Source organism: Phacochoerus africanus, chromosome 7 (assembly GCF_016906955.1).
Source record: "Phacochoerus africanus isolate WHEZ1 chromosome 7, ROS_Pafr_v1, whole genome shotgun sequence".
Taxonomy (NCBI): Eukaryota; Metazoa; Chordata; class Mammalia; order Artiodactyla; family Suidae; genus Phacochoerus; species Phacochoerus africanus.
The window spans coordinates 15999126-16023797 of NC_062550.1; the positions used below are offsets into that span (position 1 = coordinate 15999126).

General features: G+C 43.6%; 1 protein-coding gene across 6 annotated transcripts in view; it reads right to left on the reverse strand.

Annotated features, from left to right (window-relative positions):
• TCP11L2 (t-complex 11 like 2) overlaps nt 1-24672 on the reverse strand; it is a 52205-nt gene that overhangs the window by 22427 nt on the left and 5106 nt on the right. For 5 of the 6 annotated variants that reach the window (XR_007135794.1, XM_047786481.1, XM_047786479.1 and 2 more), the window contains exons 2-5: nt 14799-14990; nt 11702-11837; nt 5076-5196; nt 3829-4049 (exon numbers count right to left, since the gene is read on the reverse strand). Coding sequence is in view for 5 of the 6 variants with exons in the window: in XM_047786481.1 (XP_047642437.1) it covers nt 3829-4049; nt 5076-5196; nt 11702-11837; nt 14799-14955 (635 nt within the window). In the remaining variant the exon portion in view is untranslated. Of the gene's footprint in view, nt 1-3828; nt 4050-5075; nt 5197-11701; nt 11838-14798; nt 14991-16747; nt 17854-24672 lie in introns of those variants that run through there. The other variant, XM_047786480.1, reaches the window with a different exon arrangement.

Genomic DNA, 24672 nt, shown 5'->3' on the forward strand with positions numbered 1-24672 from the left:
GTTAAAATAGAGAGGTCATTAATAAATAAAGCTGAAATTAATTATTATCTATTTTACAGGCTGGAAAAGATAAATATCCCTGAAACAGTTTTGAAATTCCAATCACTTTGACAAGGTCATTGTTCACAAAAGACTTTACATATGCATTCCGAATGTATTCCTCTATAGATCTCAAGAGTATTTGCTTTAGCAAATACAATATTTCCAGGCGATCCATTACATCCAGCCATAAACTGATAGACACTAAGAAGCATCAACAATAAGTCTTATTAATAAGGACAAAAAAGATTCAAGAAGGAAATTTTAAAGAGTTTCAACATAGTGTATGTACATGGCTTCTATCCCTAAGGAAATAAGAAAAAGAAAAGAAAGACTAGGACAGTGAAGCACAGGGAGAAAACACTTCATTGTAGAGGTGGACAGCCCTGGGTTCAAATACAGCTTTGCAACTGACCAGCTCTGTGGCCAGGAACAAGTTACTCAATCTCTCTGAGCCTCGGTTTCCCCGTCTGTGAAAGAAAGGGACGAGATCAACCTTAGAGGGATGTTGTGAAGAGGCAATGAGATAATGAATATAAAATACAGGGGGCAGGGGCAACCAGTAGGTGCTCAACATATGACCAAGATGAATACTGCAGAATTGATAGCACACACGGGTAATAAGAGAACTTAAAACAAGGATTCCGCACCTGGAGAATCAGTCTGCCAGAGCCGAGTGCAACTCCAAGAATACTTACAGCCCATTTTCAGATAGGAAAAATGTGGTTTTAAGAAGTTATCCACTTTTGGAGTTCCCGTCATGGGGCAGTGGTTAACGAATCCGACTAGGAACCATGAGGTTGCGGGTTCGATCCCTGGCCTTGCTCAGTGGGTTAAGGATCCGGCGTTGCCATGAGCTGTGGTGTAGGTCACAGACGCGGCTTGGATCCTGCGTTGCTGTGGCTCTGGCATAGGCCGGCAGCTACAGCTCCGATTAGACCCCTAGCCTGGGAACTTCCATATGCCGCGGGAGCGGCCCTAGAAGAGGCAAAAAGACAAAAAAGAAAAAAAAAAGAAGTTATCAACTTTACCAATATCATAAAGTAAGTTACCTACTATGTGCAAACTGGCTTCCCTTCCAATACTATTATTTAAACTTAATTCTCAATGTAGCTGTAGACACAAAAGGAGAAGAGTTCTCTTTAAAGGCAAAAAGTACTGCAGACTCCTCTTTCCTCTGGGATTACAAAGAAGTTATCATCTACAGAGCCAGATTAGTGTCCGGATTTTAGTTTCATGATTTTAAGTTTCCTTAGAGAAGCTACGGCAGAGATAGCTAGCAGACCACCAGAGGTCCATGCCCTCTTTCTGCAATGTGGATTTGTGGCTGGGAAATGTGTTTCCAGATGGCAACCATGTTTCCCAGGCCCCTCTTCAATCGAGGTGGAACCATGGGACTGGGTATAGTCAATGGAATACATCCCTTCTCGGCCTATGTGGTTAAACACTGGGCTTCCCCTGCCTCCCCCATGATCTCTTTCCCTTCACCATCTGAATGTGAAGGACTGCAAGGACCTGAACGATGGTGGAACCAAAGACAGAAGGGGCCTGGGTGCCTGAATGACACCTGGAAGGCTGCCTGACCAAGAATCCCTGACTCAGAGAATGACATGAGTGAGAAACAAACTTTTACTGGTTAAATCACTGAGAATTCAGAATTTACCTTTCATAGCAGCTAGCAATTCTCTACTAAAGATGTCTTCCTGGATCCTTAACTAGATTAGGTCCCCCTGCTGGAGGCTCTATTCATCCCCTCTACTTCCCCTTCCATAGCACTCCACCACAACTGTAATTCCTTGTTTAAGGGCTGTCTCCCCATTAGACTGTAAACTCCCTGGGGTCAGAGGCTGTATCTGCCTTTTTCATCATTGTGTCCCTAAGGCCCAGGACCTGCCAACTAACAACCTTGTTAGGTTATTCTATGTGAAAACTCCATGTACACAGTAAATGATTGACTTGCCTCTTACTTATTTGGGTTTTTTCCTGGAGTCAAGGAATCCTTTGGGAGACCAGTTATTATTCTGTGTTCCTCAATTCCCATAATTCCCTTCTGAATGAACTCAAAGGTACTCTAAGAAAATGTGACCCAAAGCAATCTACAAATTCAATGCAATCCTGAACAAATTACTCATGACATTTTTCACAGAACTAGAACCAACAATCCAAAAATTTACATGGAACCATAAAAGACCCAGAATTGCCAAAGCAATCCTGAAGAACGAAAACCAAGCAGGAGGCATAACTCTCCCAGACTTCAGGAAATATTACAAAAGCCACAGTCATCAAGACAGTGTGGTACTGATACCAAACAGACATATAGACCAATGGAACAGAATAGAGAACCCAGAAATAAACCCAGACACCTACAGTCAATTAATCTTCGACAAAGGAGGCAAGAATATAAAGCAGGAAAAAGACAGTCTTTTCAGCAAGTAAAATCGGACAGCCACAAGTAAATCAATGAAACTGGAACCCCCCTCACACCATATACAAAAATAAACTCAAAATGGCTTAAAGACTTAAACATAAGACAAGACATCATCAAACTCCTAGAAGAGAACATAGGCAAAACATTCTCTGACATCAACCTTACAAATGTTTTCTTAGGTGAGTCTCCCAAGGGAACAGAAATAAAAGCAAAAATAAATCAATGGGACCTAATCAAACTGACAAGCTTTTGCACAACAAGGGAAACATTAAAAAAAACCCAAAAAGACAACCTAAGGAATGGGAGAAAATAGTTTCAAATGATGCAACTGACAAGGGCTTAATCTCTAAAATATACAAACAACTTATACAACTCAACAGCAAAAAAGCCAACAGCCCAATTGAAAAATGGGCAAAAGATCTGAATAGACATTTCTCTAAAGAAGATAAGATAGCCAACAAGCTCATGAAAAAATACTCAACACCGCTAGTTATTAGAGAAATGCAAATCAAAACTACTATGAGGTACACTTCACACCAGTCAGAATGGCCATCATTAATAAGTCCACAAATAACAAATGCTGGAGAGGGTGTGGAGAAAAGGGAACCCTTCTGCACTGTTGGTGGGCATGTAAATTGGTACAACCACTATGGAAAACAGTATGGAGGTGCCTCAGATAACTAAATATAGAACTACCATATGACCTAGCAATCCCACTCTTGGGAATATATCCAGACAAAACTTACCTTGAAAAAGACACATGCACTCATATATTCATTGCAGCACTATTCACAATAGCCAAGACATGGAAACGACCTAAATGTCCATCGACAGATGAATGGATTGAGAAAATGTGGTACATATACACAATGGAATACTACTCAGCCATAAAAAAGAACAAAATAATGCCATTGGCAGCAAAATGGATGGAACTAGAGATGCTCATACTAAGTGAAGTAAGAATGAGAAAAACAAATACCATATGATATCACTTATATCTGGAATCTAATATATCGCACAAATAAACCTTTCCACAGAAAAGAAACTCATGGACTTAGAGAGCAGACTTGTGGTTGCCAGGGGGAGGGAGTGGGATGGACTGGAAGTCTGGGGTTAACAGATGAAAATGACTGCATTTGGAGTGGATAGGCAATGAGATCCTGCTGTATAGCACAGGGAACTATGTCTAGTCACTTGTGATAGAGCATGATGGAGGATAATGTGAGAAAAAATGTATATATGTATATTTCCCTTTGCTGTACAGTAGAAAATTGACAGAACACTGTAAATCAGCTATAATGGAAAAAAATAAAAATCATTAACAAAAAAAAGAAGAAAATGCGAGCAGCAGAAGTGCTAACCTTAGCACCTCCACAATGTTGCCGGTAGCCTTTAACTCTCGGATATCATCATCTCGCACAGGAGCACACAGCTTTCCCATCGTACTGATGACATAGTTGGCCAGGCCTTGGATGTCAACAGCACTGTGCTCAGCCTGCTGCCTGATAAGGTCTGTGTCCAGAACTTCACAGATCTGGTTGCGAAGCCGGTTGCCACCAGGAGTCAGAAAAGAAAGAAGAATCTACATAGGGAAAGGAAAGAAAAATTAACAGCATCATTATGTGAATAAAGGTCGTTATTTTTTATTTCAGTGTCTAGATGACCAAGCTCCCTGTCCATATTTCAATGCCCATGATGCCACTAACTGGGTGGTGGATCACTGGAGCAGTCCAGTGTGCTGATTCTAGAAAGAAAGCCCTATCTTCTGAATTAAAACCACCACCACCACCCCTCCTATGAGAAGTTACTAACACTACCTAATGAAAACAACTGGCAAGGAAGCAATATTATTGAAAGAACTTCAAAGAGGTTACAGATAAACCAGGCAAAGAAAGAACAAGTTGCAGATCATGGCTCCAAAAGAATCCTTTAAAGAAGGGCAAATGGAAATATCCCCATGGGCTCCATTAGCAGAATAATACTATATTTGCACATATTGAAAATATTACATATTATATAAGCAACCTATATTGAGTATTCACCACACAGTCGACACTGTACTTACACACACAGAGCATGTGTGAAGCACAGGCTCTGAGCTGGAGTACCTCGGTTCAAATCCCTCTCCACCCCTCAAAGCTGTGGGACCCTGGGTGAGTTGGGGAACTTGGTTTCTTTATAGAAAATAATAACAGGCATAATAATGACATCACAGTGTTATGGTAAAGATAAATGAATAATCAAGCACTTGGCACAGAGCAAGTGTCTTGTAAAAGGCAGCTATAACTGTCATCTGATTTAATTCTAACAACTACTCAGGAAAGTGAGACTTAAGGAGAGAGAGCCTGTCACTAAAGCAGGTTTATCTAACTCCAGTCTGTGTGCCCTGAAGCATCCCAAGCACTGTCCTACACGCTAAGCACTGGCCTGAGTTCCGGCTGCTGCCCTGTTTTCCTAGCCTCCACCTGACTCGAGGAGGTGCAGGAAAAAAATCTTTCCAGTGGTTGAACTGGCTCGGTTTTTTCAAAGAATCTCCAACTCTCTGTGAAGGACACGAAAACATCCTTTAGGAGGAAATTACTAATTAATACAGACAACATTTACTTGCCTCTCTGATTTCTTCAAACAGTTTGATGGCATGCTCATACTCAGGAGGTTCTGCATTCAGTTCTGATTCCAAGACGTCCCAGAAGGCCTGGTGGACAATGTGCCTCACTCGACCTGCCAAGCTATAGGAATCGTTTTTTTTAAATAAGCACTGTTGTTCCTGATTATAAAAGAAATATGCTCTTTGTAGAAATCTTTAAAAATGCAGAAAAATAGAAGAATTGCTCATAATCCCATTACTAATCTTATTTATTTATTTATTTATTTATTTATTGTCCTTTTTTTTTTTTGCCTTTTCTAGGGCCGCTCCCACCGTATATGGAAGTTCCCGGGTTAGGGGTCTAATCAGAGCTGTACTCACCAGCCTACGCCAGAGCCACAGCAACGCAGGATCCGAGCCGCGTCTGCGACCCACACCACAGCTCACGGCAACACTGGATCTTTAACCCACTGAGCAAGGCGAGGGATCGAACCCGCAACCTCATGGTTCCTAATCGGATTCGTTAACCACTGCGCCACAACGGGAACTCCCCATTACTAATCTTTTGACATATATGACAGACATTCAGTGAACTGTTTTAATACATGGTCTGTACAATATGATATACCTATTTCATTTAATATTCTGTCTTATGTGTCTCCCTGTATTTTTAAAAATTCTTCCTTCTATAGCTTTCAATAAGTTCCTTCTGCCCTAAGGAGATGCCATAATTTACTTAGCTACTCTTCTATGCAGATCTTTATACTTGTTCTATATTTTGGGGATGAGATGGCAAACTTTCCTTAACAGCTGAAATTTCACGGCATGGAATAGAACAGATTGGCCTTAAGGAGACACACATTTGAACACCTGCCAACCTCAGCTTAGATGTCCCATTTAAAGTTAGCCAGATCAAATTGCTGAAACAGGAGCCTTCCTAGGAAAGGCTCACAATAGAAGAGGTGACCACCTTGCTTTACCCTGTATGTGAATGCTTTAAAATAGGTGCTCATTAAAACATACATCCCTACTGTACTCCCACACCCTTCTGCCACAGCTTTTAGAAAAGCACATAGGTCCCTAAACTGTAATTACTTATGAGTCTTGGGCCCCACAGTGCTATCCACCTCTCCCAGGCAGAGGCCACTTCTAGGTACCTGCCACTGCACTAGCAGAGCACTTGGCATTTTCTGAGTGTTCAATGAATGCAATGGTAAATGAATTAACAATTTGATAGTTAAGCATATATCCTAATTTTTCTTTCTAAAGTACAAATAGGGAGTTCCCGTCATGATGCACCAGAAACGAATCTGACTAGGAACCATGAGGTTGTAGGTTCGATCCCTGGCCTCACTCGTTGGGTTAAGGATCCGGCATTGCCGTGAGCTGTGGTGTAGGTTGCAGACAAGGCTCAGATCTGGCGTGGCTGTGGCTGTGGCACAGGCCAGTGGATACAGCTCAGATTAGACCCCTAGCTTGGGAACCTCCACATGCTGTGGGTGTGGCCCTAAAAACACAAAAGACCAAAAAAAAAAAGTACAAATAGCTAATTACATAATAATGCTATGAGAAATGAAAATTAGCTTTCTGAGGAGTGTGAGTTAAAATTGTTTCTGTAACTACAAATACTGTATTCTACTCATCCACTTTAAATGTTAAAACTTATTTTAGTTCCCTGACTAGATTTACTCAACATAAATTCCATTTCCAATGTTTGAGACTCTCTTGAACAATTACAAAACAATTAGGAAGACAAAAAGCATGGGAAGGGATCTGTGCTCTTGACTTCACAAGCCTCATGTACTTGGCTTGAATGGACCAATCAGGAATGAGCTAAAACAACTTTACAGCTCCTTAAGGGGTGCAAGAGTTTGTTTTCCTAAAGGCTACAAAGGTACTTTTTAGCTTTTTTAATTTTCAGGGGTAGAAGAGGTGGGGAGGGAGGGGTGGAGATGAGATCAGTCAAATCATTTATAAGCATTCCTACTGAGTATCAGAAATCCGAGGAGTTCCCATCGTAGCTCAGTGGTAACAAACCCAACTAGCACCCATGAGGACTCAGGTTCAATCCCTGGCCTTGCTCAGTGGGTTAAGGATCTGGCATTGTCGTGAGCTATGATGTAGGTCCTAGACTTGGCTTGGATCCCACATTTCTGTGGCTGTGATATAGGCTAGCTGCTACAGCTCTGATTTGACCCCTAGCCTGGGAGCTTCCATATGCCTCAGGTGTGACCCTAAAAAGATGAATGAAAGAAACAGAGAGAGAGAGAGAGAGAGAGAGAGAGAGAGAGAGAGAGAGAGAGAGAGGGAGAGAGAGAGAGAAAGAAAGAAAGAAAGAAAGAAAGAAAGAAAGAAAGAAAGAAAGAAAGAAAGAAAGAAAGAAAGAGAAAAAAGAAAGAAAGAAAAAGAAAGAAAGAAGGAAATCCTACTTATTTACCACATGTTTCCCCCCAAGGAAATACATGGTAAAATGTGAGAGCCAGCCATATTTTAAAGAGGAAGAGGAGACAGTACTTTGAGAGCTATCTTCCTGTCTCCTTATCTGTCACAAGTAATAACACTGATGCTTTCATAAAAAAAAAATAGTTTACAACTTGGCCACTGTGGAGAGTTATCTAGAAAATCAACAGCTAATGATACACTATTTTACTTTTTGACAAAGGTTAATGTGTCCCAACTCTGCATATTGTTTTCCTTGCTTACATTTTATAGCTTTGGCAGAAAATGAAAGGAAGGGGAATTCTTCCATAGTATCAAAGTACTTAAATGCAAGGCACATGTATGCCTAGGAGCATGCATTTAAAGTGAGTACTTGGGAGTTCCCTTCGTGGTGCAGTGGTTAGCGAATCCAACTAGGAACCATGAGGTTGCAGGTTCGATCGCTGCCCTTGCTCAATGGGTTAACGATCTGGTGTTGCCGTGAGCTGTGGTGTAGGTCGCAGACGCGGCTCGGATCCCGCATTGCTGTGGCTCTGGCATAGGCCGGCAGCTACAGCTCCGATTAGACCCCTAGCCTGGGAACCTCCATATGCCTCGGGAGCAGCCCAAGAAGTGGCAAAAAGACAAAAAATAAAATAAATAAATAAATAAAGTGAGTACTTGATGGAGGATAATGTGAGAAAAAGAATGTATACATGTATGTATGACTGGGTCACTTTGCTGTACAGTAGAAAATCAAGAGAACACTGTAAACCAACTATAATGGAAAAAATAAAAATCATTAAAAAAAATAATGAAGTAAGTATTGTGGTCCCCATCAGATCCTTGGAGAACGAAGCTCAGACACAGTCTCAGCAGAGCCAGCATTCAAACCCCAGGGTCTGTCTGATTCTAAAGAGCCTTCATTTAGCCTGTATTTGTAACTTTTGAATTTAAAGCACAAGCACTCCCAGGAGTTCCCCTGTGGTGCAGCAGTTTAAGGATCTGGCATTGTCTCTGTAGCAGCTTGGGTCACTGATGAGGCACGGGTTTGATCCCAGCCTGGTGCAGTGGGTTAAAGACCGGTGTTGCTACAGCCATGGTGTAGGTTGCAGCTGCTGCTTGGATTTGATCCCTAGCCTCACTTCCATATGCAGCAGGTACAGCAAAACAAACAAACACCAAAAAAAAAACCCCACCAAAACCCACAAGTACTCCCAAATTGTCTTGTGTGTGTGTGTTTGGTCATGCTCATGGCATGTGGAAGTTCCTGGGCCAGGGATCAAACCCATGCCACAGCTGTAACTAGAGCCACAGCAGTGACAACACTGGATCTTTAACTCGCTGGGCCACAAGGGAACTCCTTTCCAAGTCATCTTTTGCTGCACTTCATAAAATGTGCTCATTCTAACTTCAAAATTTCAGTTTTATTAGTCAGTCAATAAAAGATCATTCGGCATTCAATATGTAGTAGGCCCTGTATCAGGCCCTGGGGTATAGTGAAAAGAACGTCTCTGCTCTCAAGAAGCTTCTATGTTAGCGGAGACAAAAGACTAAAAAACATATTGAAAGGAAGACAATTTCAGAGCCATGAAGAAGGTAGAGGAAGACAGTTTGATAGAGAGTGATGAAAAGTGTGCCGATTTGGCAGGTGGCTGAAGAAAGCTTCTCTATGACAGTGACCTTCAAGCTGAGAAGTGAATGGGGAAAAGAAAGCAGCTGGTGAAGATGTATGTGAAGAACACTGAGAAAGAAGGATGAAGGACATAGTCAATGGTACAGGAACAAGTTGGTGTGCTCTGAGATCAGCAAGGAAGCCAGTGTGGCAGAAACACAGTGAGCAGGAAGGAAAGGAGTGAGTGAGAGACATGGCCGGCAAAGGAGGCTGGTCATACTAAAGAGTTTGGATTTTTTTTTCTTTTTTTTTTTTGGTCTTTTTGCCATTTCTAGGGCTGCTCCCGCGGCATATGGAGGTTCCCAGGCTAGGGGTCTAACTGGAGCTGCAGCTGTCGCCTACACCAGAGCCACAGCAACATGGGATCCAAGCCGCGTTTGCAACCTACACCACAGCTCATGGCAACGCCGGATCCTTAACCCACTGAGCAAAGCCAGGGATCAAACCCACAACCTCATGGTTCCTAGTCAGATTCGTTAACCACTGCGCCACGACGGGAATTCCTGGATTTTTTTTTTCTAAGTGTAATAGAACTACTGAAGACTTTTAAGCAAAGACATGATCTAATCGGATTTACCCTTTAGAAGGATCACTATGGCTGCCTGTGGCTGTGGAAGATGAACAGTGGGGAGCTAAGGATGAAGCCTGGGCAACTAGTTAGGATGGAAAGAGCCCAGGTCAGAGATGATGGTGGCCTGGCCTGGGAGTGTAGCAGCAGAGCTGGTATAAAGGATCATGGTGGAGTTCCCATCCTGGTGCAGTAGAAATGAATCTGACTAGGAAGCATGAGGTTGCGGCTTCAATCATTGGCCTTGCTCAGTGGGTTAAGGATCCGGCATTGCTGTGAGCTGTGGCCTAGGCCGGCAGCTACAGCTACAATTAGACCCCCTAGCTTGGAAACCTCCATATGCCGCAGGTGCAGCCTTAAAAAGCAAAACAAACAAACAAACAAACAAAAAACCTGATCATGGCGAAATGCACTCACCATAGAAAACCAAACAGATACACCTACTCTGGCCAGTAATCTTAACAAATATTAAGGATTATTATGAACAACATCCCCAGGAACAGGAGGACTATGACCCAGATTTTAATGAAGGAAAACTATTATGTTTACTATTTCCCTGTTTTAGAACAAACAAAAAAGCTCTAAATGGAATCAAATATTTTATGTTGTCTTAATTGATAGCAGAATGCCCCCCAATTTATAAATGGCACTGTGAGGTTGAAGATCCACGAGCCAACTTTGCCTCTAATGATTTACCTGCAGTAACAGTTACAAGCCTTTTCTCCTCTCTCTCCCAGGGGATTTGTGAGCCACTGAAACCAGAGAGAATGAGACAGGATACAAGGGCATGGCTCTAACTAGAGGTCCTTTATGAGGGGAGGGGTTAGACAGGGGTGCCTATGTTGCTGTGATTCCCACCTCCACAGACTTCTGGATTACCTCTTAGCACTTTGGCAGCTCAGCTGCATTTATTTATCAAGGAGGGAGTAGAGAGAGGGCTGTAAGAGTCTTTTTTTTTTCTTCCCCTTCTTCTTTTTAGAGCCACACCCAAAGCATGTGGAAGTTCCCAGGCTAGGGGTCGAATCAGAGCTGTAGCTGCCCATCTACACTACAGCCACACCAATGCCAGATCCAAGCCACGTCTGTGACCTACACCACAGCTTGCAGCAAGGCCAGATCCTTAACTCACTGATCAAGGCCAGGGATCGAACCTGCGTCATCATGGATGCTAGTCAGGTTCATTACCACTGAGTCGTGACGGGAACTCCTATGGGGGTCTTTAGAAGGGGATTTAATGTAGTCTAGTAGGCTCAGAGTATCAGGAAAAGCTTCCCTCAGGAAGTGACATATAAGCTGAATTCTTGAGATTATGAGTAACATATATCCTAAAGGAATGGTTTTAAAAACAAGTGTAAGACCAGGAAGGATAAATCACGAGTGTGGAATTAGCAGATACAAACTATATAGAAAATGGATCAACAACAAGATCCTACTGTAGAGCACAGGGAACTACACTCAGTATCTTGTAATAAACCCTAATAGAAAAGAATATGATATATACATACATGTATGTATAAATGAATTTGGTGTATCACCTGAAACATGATAAATCAACTTTGCTTCAATAAAAAACTTCAAAAAAAAAAACAACAAATATAAAACCTTGTTAGAGGAGTTCCCATCATGGCTCAGACTAAGAACCATGAGGTTGCAGGTTCGATCCCTGGCCTTGCTCAGTGGGTTAAGGATCCAGCGTTGCCATGAGCTGTGGTGTAGGTCACAGACGTGGCTCAGATCCTGCGTTGCTGTGGCTCTGGCGTAGGCCAGTGGCTACAGCTCCGATTCGACCCCCAGCCTGGGAACCTCCATATGCCGCAGAATCGGCCCAAGAAATAGCAAAAAGACCAAAAAAAAACCTTGTTAGAGAAATAAATACTGTTAACTTCCAGTGGATATTATACAAGACCATTCAGGAATCAGTGTGAATATCTGTGTCCATGGTACACACACACAGACAGTTTATGCACAGCAGATGCCCCAGGTTACCTGTTCTCAGGGAGGGCATCTTGTTTCAACTGAAAGTTCTCATTTACAGCAATCTCATGAGCAAGAGTCATGTTTGATAAGTTCCTTGCTGCAGCCATCACTTCATCAAATGTTACAACCCTGGGAGGGCTTGTTGCTGAAAGGAAAACAAAATTCAGTTAATGCTATGGAAGAGAAGTTGTCATCCAATGAAGCCTCCTGATGCACACAGGGTTTAAGTGACTCCAATACATATTTTCAGGGTTTTACAAGTAAGAAGCATACATACTAAAATAGGTGGATCCCCCTGCTTAATACCTGACTTCAGAAACTTAAGAACTCCTTTGATAGCTTCAGTTACTATATTGATAATAACTTTTCAAATGTTTCTGAGAAAATTTTATTAACATAAGCTATTATAAGTTACTTTTTAAAATTAGATCACCTAATTTTTTAGTGCCTATTGATATCTGCGCTTATTACATGCACTATATAGGAAATTGATGACTACTTTTTATTCTGTGATTCGTAAGTCTCATAAGTTTTTTTCTTTTTTTTTTTTTTTTTGGTCTTTTTTAGGGCCACACCCATGTCATATGGAGGTTCCCAGGCTAGGAGTCTAATCAGAGCTGTAGCCTGCTGGCCTACGTCACAACCACAGCAACGCGGGATCCAAGCCACGTCTGTGACCTACACCACAGCTCATGGCAACGCCGGATCCTTAACCCACTGAGCAAAGCCAAGGATTGAACCCAGCCAAGGATTGGTTCCTAGTCAGATTTGTTTCTTCCGTGCCATGACAGGAACTCCAAGTCTCATAAATTTAAGCAGACTCAATAGTTTCGAAAAGTATATGCAGTATACTAATGTTCAAGTCTAAGTTTTGCTAATTAGCAATTATCATTTGATTTCACTGAAGCATAACTTACCTCCTCATAGGGTTGTCCTGAGGTGATTAAACAAGATAATTTAAGTAAATAATAATAGGGTAAGAACTCCATAAGTGCAGATAATTACAATAAAATAAATCTGATAAGCTGGATAATCCACTTCTCAGTAGGAGCTAGTGAATAAAGAATTATTCTAATAATTTATAAAGATTAATTCAAAAATTATTCTGGAGTTTCCGTCGTGGCACAGTGGTTAACGAATCCGACTAGGAACCATGAGGTTGTGGTTTCGATCCCTGGCCTTGCTCAGTGGGTTGAGGATCTGGTGTTGCCGTGAGCTGTGGTGCAGGTCGCAGACTCGGCTCGGATTCCGAGTTGCTGTGGCTCTGGTGCAGGCCAGCGGCTACAGCTCTGATTAGACCCCTAGCCTGGGAACCTCCATATGCCGAGGGTGCGGCCCTAGAAAAGACAAAAACAAACAAACAAAAAACCCCAAAAAATTATTCTAATAAACCGTGTCTTTTTAAATCGTTGTTGGAAATCCTAACTTCTGTTAAAAATCATTACCTCAAACAACAGTCCTAATTGGCAATACTTTGCTACCAAAATAATTTTAGAAAGAAGAGAAGGAGGAGGAAGTTGGGAAATGGAGATGAAAGAAGAGGAAGAGGAGGGAGGAGGAGGAGCAGGGAATGGAACAATCAGTAAAACCCTTCTTCGGGACGCCGTGGTCCACCGAGGTACCCTGCTAGAGACACCAATCCCATATACAGTACAAACAGTGAGAAAAAAAACACTGAAAGCTGAGTGGCTGCTAATAAATTCTCTTGCCAATTCTCTGTCCCATTAAGATTCTCCTTAAAAATGTCTGTAGCCTTTGGCACGGCAATCCAATTACATCCAAAGGAATTCCTGGAAAGGCTTTATGCACCAAGATGTTCATAAATCATTATTTGTGACAGAGGGAAAAAAAAGGAAATGAACCAAATGTCCAATGAAAAATCAGAGGTTAAATAAATTGATGGCATATTTACTTGATGAGATAGTAAGTAGTCATAAAAGCAATGTTTTAAAAATATATTATCATGAGTAAATGTTTTAGTTGTAATAGTAAGTGAAAAGAGTCCACATGGATACATAAGTATGTCTATGTGACACAAGGCACTGCCAGCTGTCATCTTTGGGTGACATTATTGGCAATATTTTCTCCTCTCTCTACTTATCTACTTTCTCTCTCTCTCTCTTTTTTTTTTTTTTATCTTTTGTCTTTTGTCTTTTTAGGAGGTTCTCAGGCTAGGGATGGAATTGGAGCTACAGCTGCCAGCATACACCACAGTCACAGCAATGCCAGATCCTTAACCCACTGAACAAGGCCAGGGATCGAACCTGCATCCTCATGGATACCAGTTGGGTTTGTTAACCACTGAGCCACGATGGGAACTCTGACTTCCTCATTTTTTAATGAGAATGTACACATTTCAAATAAACACAAACGAACAAACTTTTTTTGAAGTGGGCATTCAATTATACTAAACATCAGTTGCTTCTTTTTGCATTTGCTTTGGCAGTTTAATGGGTTATATTTCCTATACAAAATGCCAATTAAAAAGCTAAAAAAAAAAAAACCCACCACATCTGCTTCACACGCCTCTAGCTTTCACACACAGAAAAGGAAAAAGGTTATCTCCCTTCACCAAGGCCACTCTTTTAACTCCTTCTTACACCCCTAGTGTGGTAATTCTCCTCCTGGGCACTTTTCTGGGGGTGATTTGCACAATGGCTTTTGAAATCAGCAGGAAACCCTTTAGATTATTTCACTTCCTGCCTGACCCTTGAGTTGGGGCAAGTTTCCCCCCATGTAAATCAGAAAGGACAGATTTGAATTTATCCTTGACTGTGGCTCAAAAACAGATCTCAAGAAGGAGTAGCTTTCCGCTACTTGAGAGAGAAGACAGTTGGGGCTGGGAGACCTGATTTATAGTCAGACCAAAGCAGATCAGAGACAGCGATAAAAATAAAAATGGGCAGATTATAGACGTTGGTGGCTATTTACTGCTGAGCGCATGTACAAGACAGCTGCAGTGCCCTGGCAGTGCCATTCTGGTACATCTAGAAAAGAAAGGAAGTTGGTACTTCGTGTTCACTCATTTCTAAGTTTTAAAATACAACAGGCATGTCAAGAACCACCTCCACGCCCACCCCCCAGCCTCTGCTCTCTGTCAGCTTACAAGCAGGGGAGCTGGATTTGCTGGAGGAGTCGCTTGTAAAGCTCTGCCTGGAGCACTCATAGTCACTGAGGGAAGCCATGCTTTCGGAAAACCGGGAAGAGTCTGAATCGCTCGGCTGGTCTTCACCCACACAATGCTTCTCACCATTGAAGGGCATCTTGTGTCACTGGAGCGTGGATAAAGAGATGGCACCTGCACAGACAAACAGACCCTGTGTCAATGTTCTGCAGCACTTCCACCCGTGGTGCCCATGCTTTCTCCTGTGTCACATGTGTCACAGCACTGGAAAGGGCCCCAGAAGATGACCTCATCCTTCTCATGCCAGGCCATCACTAGGCTTGCAAGACTGCCTTCCAGAAAGGGATTCCACAGCCTTAGATGTGAGCTCGCATTGGACATACTCAGTGTGAACGTGGAGCAGCTCTCAGCAGTAAAGGACCCTTAAAAAGCAACGTGCATGCACACGCTCTCTCCTCCTGGGGTTGCCAAAGCCTTGGGGGTTAAGAGAAAGAGTGTGGGCTCTGTGGTCAGACCGCTTGGGTTTGAAGCTTGTTCTGTCTTTTGCCATGTGACCTTGGAGAAGTCACTTATAACTCCCTACCTCGACAATAAACCTGAGCCAAGAGACTAACCTCATTGGGTTGCTTGGTGAAATAGGATTAATTTTATTAGAGTGCTTAGCACAACCTTCACATGTTATATTATTATTATTCCTCAGACTTCACTTTAAAACAAACTATTTGTGAAATCAGACTCTTTAGTTGTCTGTGAGCCTCCTTCGAAAAGAGGAAGACTTACTAAAATCTTCAGCTGGCAAGTCTAGGGGTTTTTCTCCTCCGGTCTCCCTTGAGCTGCCATGCTATGAAGAGTAAGGCATATTTGGTTTGTACCTGACAAAGCACTCACTGTCACCCAATGAACAAGTGGCCACAAAAGATCCTGATTCACAGGTTGGGAGAGACAGACTCTAGGAGACTTACTATGCCACAAAACCAGCCCCTGGATTGCTACATCCAGGGCTGCTTCTGGGACATTGGACGGCTTTCCAAGGAAGGGAGGGCAGTTGGGCCCAGCCACTCCTTAGAAAGGAGATCCTGGGCACACAGGATGCTCAGGCCTGAGCCCAGGTGCCTTAGCCAGGCCTGTGAGGGAGCTGGCCCTGACACGAGTGTGGTGGTAGCTGACACTAAGGAGAAATCTGGGCCCGAGGAGAAAGCACTTCAAATCCTGAATGGACAACCATCATGGGAAAGGTTCACTGAGTCCTCTTCACACTTGAACAAACCCATGCAATGAAGTTCACAGGGCTTTTAAAGCTGTCAGCATGTGAAACCACAACTACCCATAGAATGCTGGAAATGCCAGCAGTTTCTCCATTGGTTCCTTTCATATGTATTAAGTGCCTACCATGCACCAGGCACTGGGAAAAGTAACAGTGAACAAACACACAGGGCCACCTTCTCATGGTTCTCAAGTCCAGTCACCTAAAACTGTGTGTGCTGGACGCTGGAGGACCAGGAAAAGGAAAGCAAGGCATTGCTGAGGAAGCACAAGAAAGGAGAGGCAGGGCTGGGGCTAAAGGGGATCGAGCCTTTGCTGAGAGAAATAGCGCTCTTTTGTATCCTTTGGGTGATGACAGAGAAATGGATGGGCCTGACAGGGACTTATTAAAGGTCAAAAGCCCAAGGGCACTTGCCCTTGGCCTCACCTAAACCTTCTCCAGTCCTGCCCCTTGTAGACATGCATCCATGCTCAGCCCACCACTTTGGCAAACAGAAAACTACCAACTCAGAGGCTGCCTCTGCAGACCAAAGGGCAGGGAGTGGGGTGGAGCTGCCAGGAAGCTCCCACGTAGAGACCTTCGCCTTCTCCCAGAGTCCCGAGGTCAACCACCTTGGACACCGGCTATGATAGGGCCCGAATCCTTGCACCCTCAGTGGTGAACTCACCTCCTATACCCCAGGCAAACCAGATCCTCCTTGAGCTTTAATACCCAACTGCTGGAAGAGAGGTGGGGGTAGGGGTGGGACGAGAAGACAGAAGACACTGTTTCAAAACCTTTCACTTCCACCAAACCTCAAACCCCCAATGAACTGCTTCACCTTCCTTCACCTTCCTGCGCTCGCTCTCTCTTTACCAACATTTTACTTCTCGTTGATGGCATTTCTTGAAAACACCACCCTCTCCAGGAAGCCTTCCCTCTGTGCCGTGGCCTGAGCTAAAAACACTCTTCTTTATGGGACTGCAGCACATCTCCTGTATCTGCATAACAGCACTTAGTCCCTCGTAGTTCTTCTCCTGTGGCTAGTTTCGACTCTCCTTAATAAGGCAGGAACCGTGTCTCATCCATCATCAGTGTCAAGTATGTGACAAGTATTCATTCGGTGTCAGCTGAATCGGAATTACCGAATCCCATCTGGTACAGCTGCAACCAGAACATTTGCAAACTGATATCACTACGCATTGACAGGCCTGCTGCTGTCAAAGTTCAAGGCCCGGAGCAGAAAACCTACCACCTAAACCTACCTTATTTGGCATAAGACTCAGTATTCCCTGGTCCCGTCACACTCATACTAGAATATCCTAAACTCTTTCCACTTTATTATTTCTTATGGCCATTCCACTGCAAGAACTGTGCAATGATGCTCTGCCCTCAGTTTCTCTTCACTTTGGATATTTTTCCAAGTAAAGGTGAATAAAAGCTTTCATCCATTGGAATTTATGAACCAGGTTAACAGCTATAACTGTCCATTTCATTTTTCTACTCCAGCTGAACAGCACACTTCGTAGGTCTCTTAATTGTGTTTAACAAGGCAGCTAAGTACAAAGATTTAAAAGCTGAAAAGCTCTAGGTTAGGAGGTAGAAGTCCTGGGTGAAAGGCCAACAGACAACAATCGTCCGCTGTTGATTTGCCGCATGACTTGATCCACTTAGCATCTGCTCTCTTCGCCTCATTTTTCTGAGGGGTGGGGCCAGCTATCAGGTATCTTTTACTGAGGAATCGCTAAAAGGCTATGAACCCAGAAGTCCATGAAGCATCACTAGAAGTTCTGAGAAATTAAATGTACTCATGGTAGACATGCTTAATAACATGCAATTATGCTTTCTTCTAACAGCTCACTGAAGGTAGAGTTTCTGGCCTAGGAGATGTAATAGAAAATTTAGAAGCCTCAAAATATTTTTGAGGAGTTCCCGTCGTGGCTCAGTGGTTAATGAATCTAACAAGGGACCATGAGGTTGTGGGCTTGATCCCTGGCCTTGCTCAGTGGGTTAAGGATCTGGTGTTGCCGTGAGCTGTGGTGTAGGTCACAGACTCGGCTTGGATCCCAAGTTGCTGTGGCTGTGGCGTAGGTTGGTGGCTACAGCTCCGGTTAGACCCCTAGCCTGGAAACCTTCATATGCCGTGGATGCAGCCCTAGAAAAGGCAAAAAAAAAAAAAAGATGTTTTTGAAACTCTGGAGTTCCCATTGTGGCTCAGAGGGTTAAGGACGGGATATTGTTTCTGAAAGGATGCAGGTTCGATCCCTGGCCCTGCTCAGTGGATTAAGGATCTTGCATTGCTGCAAGCTGCAGTGTAGGTTGTAGATGTGGCTCGTATGTGGTGTTGCTGTGGTGGCGTAGGCCAGCAGCTGCAGCTCCAATTTGATCCCTAGCCTGAGTACCTCCCATATGCTGCAAGTGTGGCCATAAAAAGAAACAAAGAAAAAAGTTTTAAAACTCTCATTTAGTTGGCAGAAGCCTCCACATTACAACTGGGTTTTAGTGGATCCAAAGAGAAACTGTGCTTTGAGGCCCACTATACTCTGCCAAGAAACTGCCTGCTTCCTCATATTAATAATGCCTAACATAGACTTGGTATGAGATTTCATTCAGTCAATACATGTGGAGTGCTTGGATCAGTGTTCGTCCCAGAGTAAACAGAATACAGATGTTTGCTATTATTAGCATTATTTGCTTTTGTAGTTATTGTTATCATCATTTTCACATTAAAAACTCTGGAGGGAAGAATAGCTTTATTCCACGATGAAAAAAGCATGTTCTCCCACAGATAAAAAAATTGGTAGGTAACCTATGACAGAATTCTTGCATGTGTTTGAAATATACAAATCAAAACCAAATGGCCCATCATGGTTTAAACAGTCTTTTGCAAGTTCCTTCATACTTGCTCTTTCCTTTCTTGGTCTCATGTTTCCATATAGGTCATCTGGGGACAAAGCTACTCTGACTCAAAGACATTGAGGGTAATTACACTGCTTTCAAAGCTGTTTTGGATTCTTAGAATAGTGATAGGGAAAATAGGTTGTTTCTTTAAGAAAAGTAATGCGGAGTTCCCGTCGTGGCGCAGTGGTTAACGAATCCGATTAGGAACCATGAGGTTGCGGGTTCGGTCCCTGCGCTTGCTCAGTGGGTTAACGATCCGGCGTTGCCGTGAGCTGTGGTGTAGGTTGCAGACTCGGCTCGGATCCCGCGTTGCTGTGGCTCTGGCGTAGGCCAGTGGCCACAGCTCCGATTTGACTCCTAGCCTGGGAACCTCCATATGCCGAGGGAGCGGCCCAAGAAATAGCAAAAAGCCAAAAAAAAAAAAAAAGAAAGAAAGAAAGAAAAGAAAAGTAATGTTTCTCATACCAACAAACTTAGATCTACTTGACTTTCACCACTGCACCTCACACACAAACCAAACAACTTTCTCAAAACATCACAAATCACCCTCCCTGGGAAGATTTACTCACTGGCCGACGGTAAAGTCAATGTGAAGACAGACGATAACTCCAAAACAAAATCTCCAACCCTACAGTGTGCCACAATTCAAACAGAATAATCATATTTTTCATTGTCCTGTTGCCACATTTTATAATAATAAAGATAATATTAAGTCATTCCTTCCTAGATCAATGACTGAGAGGCAGCAGACACAAATATTTATTGTTGAATGAGTGGATGGATGAATGGCAGTACGACCACTGACATTTTAGAGAGGAGGGAACAGCTATGGAGACCTGAGGGATAGTCCTGTGTTACACCACAGATGGAGGGAGATCAGTTTTTAATCTGCCAGTGATCCTCAGCCTGCTTCCAGATTATCAACTTTACTTCTTTATTTCCTTTCTGTATCAAACTGTCTGTAAATGATCCTGCACTGGTTCAGGACTGCAAAGACCCATCAGTGACAATGCACATATCACCGAAGCAGTAACAACACTGGCTCTGGAGCCAGGTGGACAGGGTTCTTGATTCTGACTCTTAAGATTAAACTGACTGGGGACAGGGAACTTACCATTTATAAATTGAGGACAAAGTAGAATCTACCTCATAGAACTGTCATGAAGATTAACTGAAATAGTCTACATCCAGTACTTCAGTTCCCAGTAAGTGTTCGGCAGATTTCAGCTATTATTTTACTCTTAGAAGTTATGAGTTTTTAAATTGTCGATGTCAGAAAAAAGCAAGGGAAGGATGAAGATATCTTCCAGATGAAAAGAGACTTGACAAATGAGTACAACAGATGATCCTAAACTGATCCTGTACTGAGGGGGGGCAGCACAGGGAGGATGCTAGACACAGAGCAGACACTGGGTCAACTGACAGCATGGTTACAATACTCGAATCTACTGTCTGTATTACAATGTTACATTTTCTAAAGTTGATAAATTTGGGAATAAAGGCCCATGATACATGCAATTTTCTCTCCAATAATTCCAATGAGAGAGAAAACAAAGCCTATGGAGCAATACGTTTGTTTGTAAATTTTTCATAATGATTTTTATTTTTCCATTATAGCTGATTTACAGTGTTCTGTCAATTTTCTACTGCACTGAAAAGTGACCCAGTCATGCATACATGTATACATTCTTTTTTCTCACATTATCATGCTCCATCACAAGTGACCAGACATAGTTCCCAGCGCTACACAGCAGGATCCCATTGCTTATCCATTCCAAAGGCAATAGTCTGCATCTATTAACCCCAAATTCCCAGTCCCTTCTACTCCCTCCCCCTTCCTCTTGGCAACCACAAGTCTGTTCTCCATGTCCATGATTTTCTTTTCTGTGGAAAGGTTCATTTGTGCCCTGTATTAGATTCCAGACATAAGTGAAATCATATAGTATTTGTCTTTCTCTTTCTGACTTACTTCACTTAGTATGAGAGTCTCTAGTTCCATCCATGTTGCTGCAAATAGCATTTTTTTGCTCTTTTTTAATGGCTGAGTAGTATTCCATTGTGTATATATACCACATCTTCTTAATCCAATCTACTGTTGATAGACATTTAGGTTGTTTCCATGTCCTGGCTATTGCGAATAGTGCTGCAATGAACATGCGGGTGCATGTGTCTTTTTCAAGGAAAGTTTGGTCTGGGTATATGCCCAAGAGGGAGATTGCTGGGTCATATGGTAGTTCTTTGTATAGTTTTCTAAGGTACCGCCATACTCTTTTCCATAGTGATTGTACCAATTTACATTCCCACCAACAGTGCAGGAAGGTGCCCTTTTCCCTATGGAGCAATATGTTAATAGGTAAACAATAGGGAGTTCTTTGTACTGTTCTTAAAACTTTTTCTGTAAGTTTGAAATTATTTCCAAGCAAAAGGGTAAAAGAGAAGAACTGAACTAAAAGTCCAAGTCTGAGAACAGACTTCTCTTATGACGGTTTTTAGATCTTGACCGTTCCCAACACTGTGATAGCTTAGATACCACTGTATTACAAAAGCTGTTCTAGACAAACGTGTCCCAGTGTCCTTCTTGAACAGTACCTTGTGAATAAAATAGGAAATCATCTAGAGCCCTTCACAAGAGGCAAAAGAAATCATGCCTTGTAAGAGTTCTTCTCCAGGTGGGGTCTCTTTTCCTAAGAAGTCCTTTGGCAGTGGTTTATAATCCCTCTGTGATCTGGTCTCTCCCCACTTCATCCTATACCACTCCCTCCCTAACCCTTCATGCTCTGGACACAACAGCCGTCAAGGCATGAGAAAATTTCTCCTTTGGAGCACTTGCACCTGCTTTCCTTCCCCAGTGGGATGTTCTTCTCCCTTTTCTATGTGGTTGGAGCCTTGTTATCATTCAGATTTGAAAGCAAGTGTTACAACTTCAAAGTGACCTTCTCTGATATCCCCACTCATTCCGTTTAAATCAGTCATCTTAGAGCTTAGAACACTGTCTGGGATAGAGTGGGGGCTCAATGAGAATCTCTGATGAACAAATTAAGCCACACTCTCCTCATAAGACAACTTGGGTTGCCCGTCTCTTCTGCCTCACTCACATTGCTCATATTCTCATTATGCAGTCACTTAAAGTACCATAGTTGCTGTTTGTAAATCTGCTTCCCCATACATTTTAAGCTCCTTGCAGGAAGCTATGTCTCCCTTCTCCAATTTCCAGTGATTATCTCAACACATCTCCAAGGCACCAATAATTCAAATTAGCAAAGATTTACAGTCCCTGAGCTTAAAGAAACTTTTGCATTGTGACTTTCCACCTTCCTAATGCTAAGTGATGGCAAATAATAACACATGGAGCTAATAGTTATTGAGTACTTTCTACGTCTCAGCCCCCACGATAAGTGCTTCAAATGTTTTATGTCCCAGAATCCTCATGACAACTTTATTAGGTATCATCATTATCCCTGTTGTATAGGTAAAACCTGTATATTTAACCTCAGAGAGGTTAAATTATTTGCTTGAGCGTTCACAACAGCAGCAGAGACACACCTCAAACCTAGGCAGTGGATCCCTAAAGCCCATGCTCTTTATCACTCTAAGATGGCTGCAGAAAATTCGGTATACTGCTCATTCTTCCCACTCCCACGCTGCCAGATCAATCTGCCCATCACCACACGGACACGTGCACATGTGGCAGCACGCAGACCTTACTGCCGGGCTGGCTGCTTAAATGCTGTACCGTGAAGGGCATCGCTGAAGGAGGCCACTGTCCAAAATCATTCTCAACCGCCCCACAGGAGTGACTGAAACTTCTCTACCAGAGAGCCATTCTTTATGTACTGCCAAATTCCTCCTTAAAACCCAAATATTATCAAAAGGGTTAACTGCTTACAGCGAGCCTAAGTCAAAAGCATTTGGAGGTGAATTATTCAGATTATTCAGCAGCCCCTGACGAAGGGAACCCATCCAATTAAGGTTAAGTCATGAAAAAAAATTTTTTTTCAAGAAACATCTAGTGGGCATCATCCCTCAAGACCAGATCAAGGTCAGGTGCAAGGACAAGCATTCACATACTTGTAGTAAAGGGCAGGGAGTCAGAAGAGTAAGACTGGGCTCTGAAGAAAAAAACAAACGCAGATAACATGGAACATCTTCCTCCTCTGCAAAATGATGCTCTAGAACGAGTCCTACACAGCAGCGGCACTAAAAAGTTGTTCATATGCAGCAAAGCAAAAACCACAGAGCAGAGAGGTAGATGCCTGCTCCATTCAGCTAGCGAATACTGGTCTTCATCAAATTGGAGCCAACAAAGAGCTAGATAAAAGCCAACAAAGCCAGTCATTGTCTAAAAAAGCAGATGTTGACGCTACTCATAACATTACAGCATCAGGGAAAAGGGTTTCTAGGCACTTTTCACACTTGAAAACACTTCTCCTTCCGCCCCTGGCTGGCCTGTTTTAGTACTTGTTTCCCCTTCTGGGCTCCAGCAATCCCCCATACCCACCCCTCCAATGGCACTGAAGCTGCTTCCACACACAACTAAGTATCTTCAGCCCTGGGCTGCCAGGGTGATGTATGAACTCTCTGGAGGCAAGAGGAAAAGGCAGGCAGGGCGCCACCTAAAGTGGGAGCCACTGCATAACCTCCTTAAATTTGGCAGGCAGGACAAGGCAAGGTCTTTGGGCTGGAGACCATGGCACCATGGGGGATCTTGGGGGCCGAAGGGGCACACTGGGGACAAGGACAACTTGTTTAGTTGCTTCAAGGTGAAAGTAACAGGACAACTATCGAAGACAATATTTCCCAAACTTCGGTATTTTGAGCACAACTCTTCAGGCCCGTTTCCACATCTCCGTCCTCCATCCGCTAACCTGTGCTCTAGCAAACACTTCTGTTTGTTTATCTTGCCCAGATGTCTGCATTTAAATACATTTATTTTGAAAGGAACTTCACAGCGTTGTGAAATCGCTCGGTTTAAGGGAAGAGTTTTTTTTCCCTAATACTAACGAAAACACTTAATCACGTTCGTCCACGAGCCACCTCAAATCATCGCAGGAACCCGGAGTGGCGCCACCCAGAGTAGCGGCCTTGGGAAGCCCTAGCCGTGTCTGAGAGCCCAGGGGTTCGAGCCCCGGCCTGACGGCTGTATCTCCCCTCCTGCCCACCTCCCTCCGGCTTAACTGAGGGTACAGCCAAGGGGACGCTTCGGGAATCTGCACACCCCTCGCCCACATCCTCCCGCCGCTCCTCCCTCCAGCAGCACGTTTCCTGTCAAAACAAACCCTTGGGGGAGGGGACGGCGGAGGCCGAGCCGGGTACCGAGGGAACCCCGGCAACAAACCCCAAACACACGCTTGGGGCCCCGCCCGGCCCCCACAGCCGCTCGGTTCGCCCACCCAGCCGGGTCGGGGATCGCGGGCCACAGGGTGCTCCCTCCCGGAACCCGATGGTGGGAAGCCCCCCGAGGCGCAGTCGCTGGCACAGGCCCAAAGAGATGTAAACAGAGGCCAGGAGGCCTCGACCCCGACGCCTTCAGGGCCCGAAGCCCGCGGCCACCTCAACACCCGCCGCGGCCACTCTGCGTCCGCGCTCCGCTCCCGCGCGGAACGGCGGTTCGAGGTCAAACAAGGGGATGCAGGGAGGATGGGGGGAGCAAGGAGCGGGGCTTCACCATCCCGGCCCCGGCGTCCCTGGACGGAGCTTCCAGGTGGGGTGCGG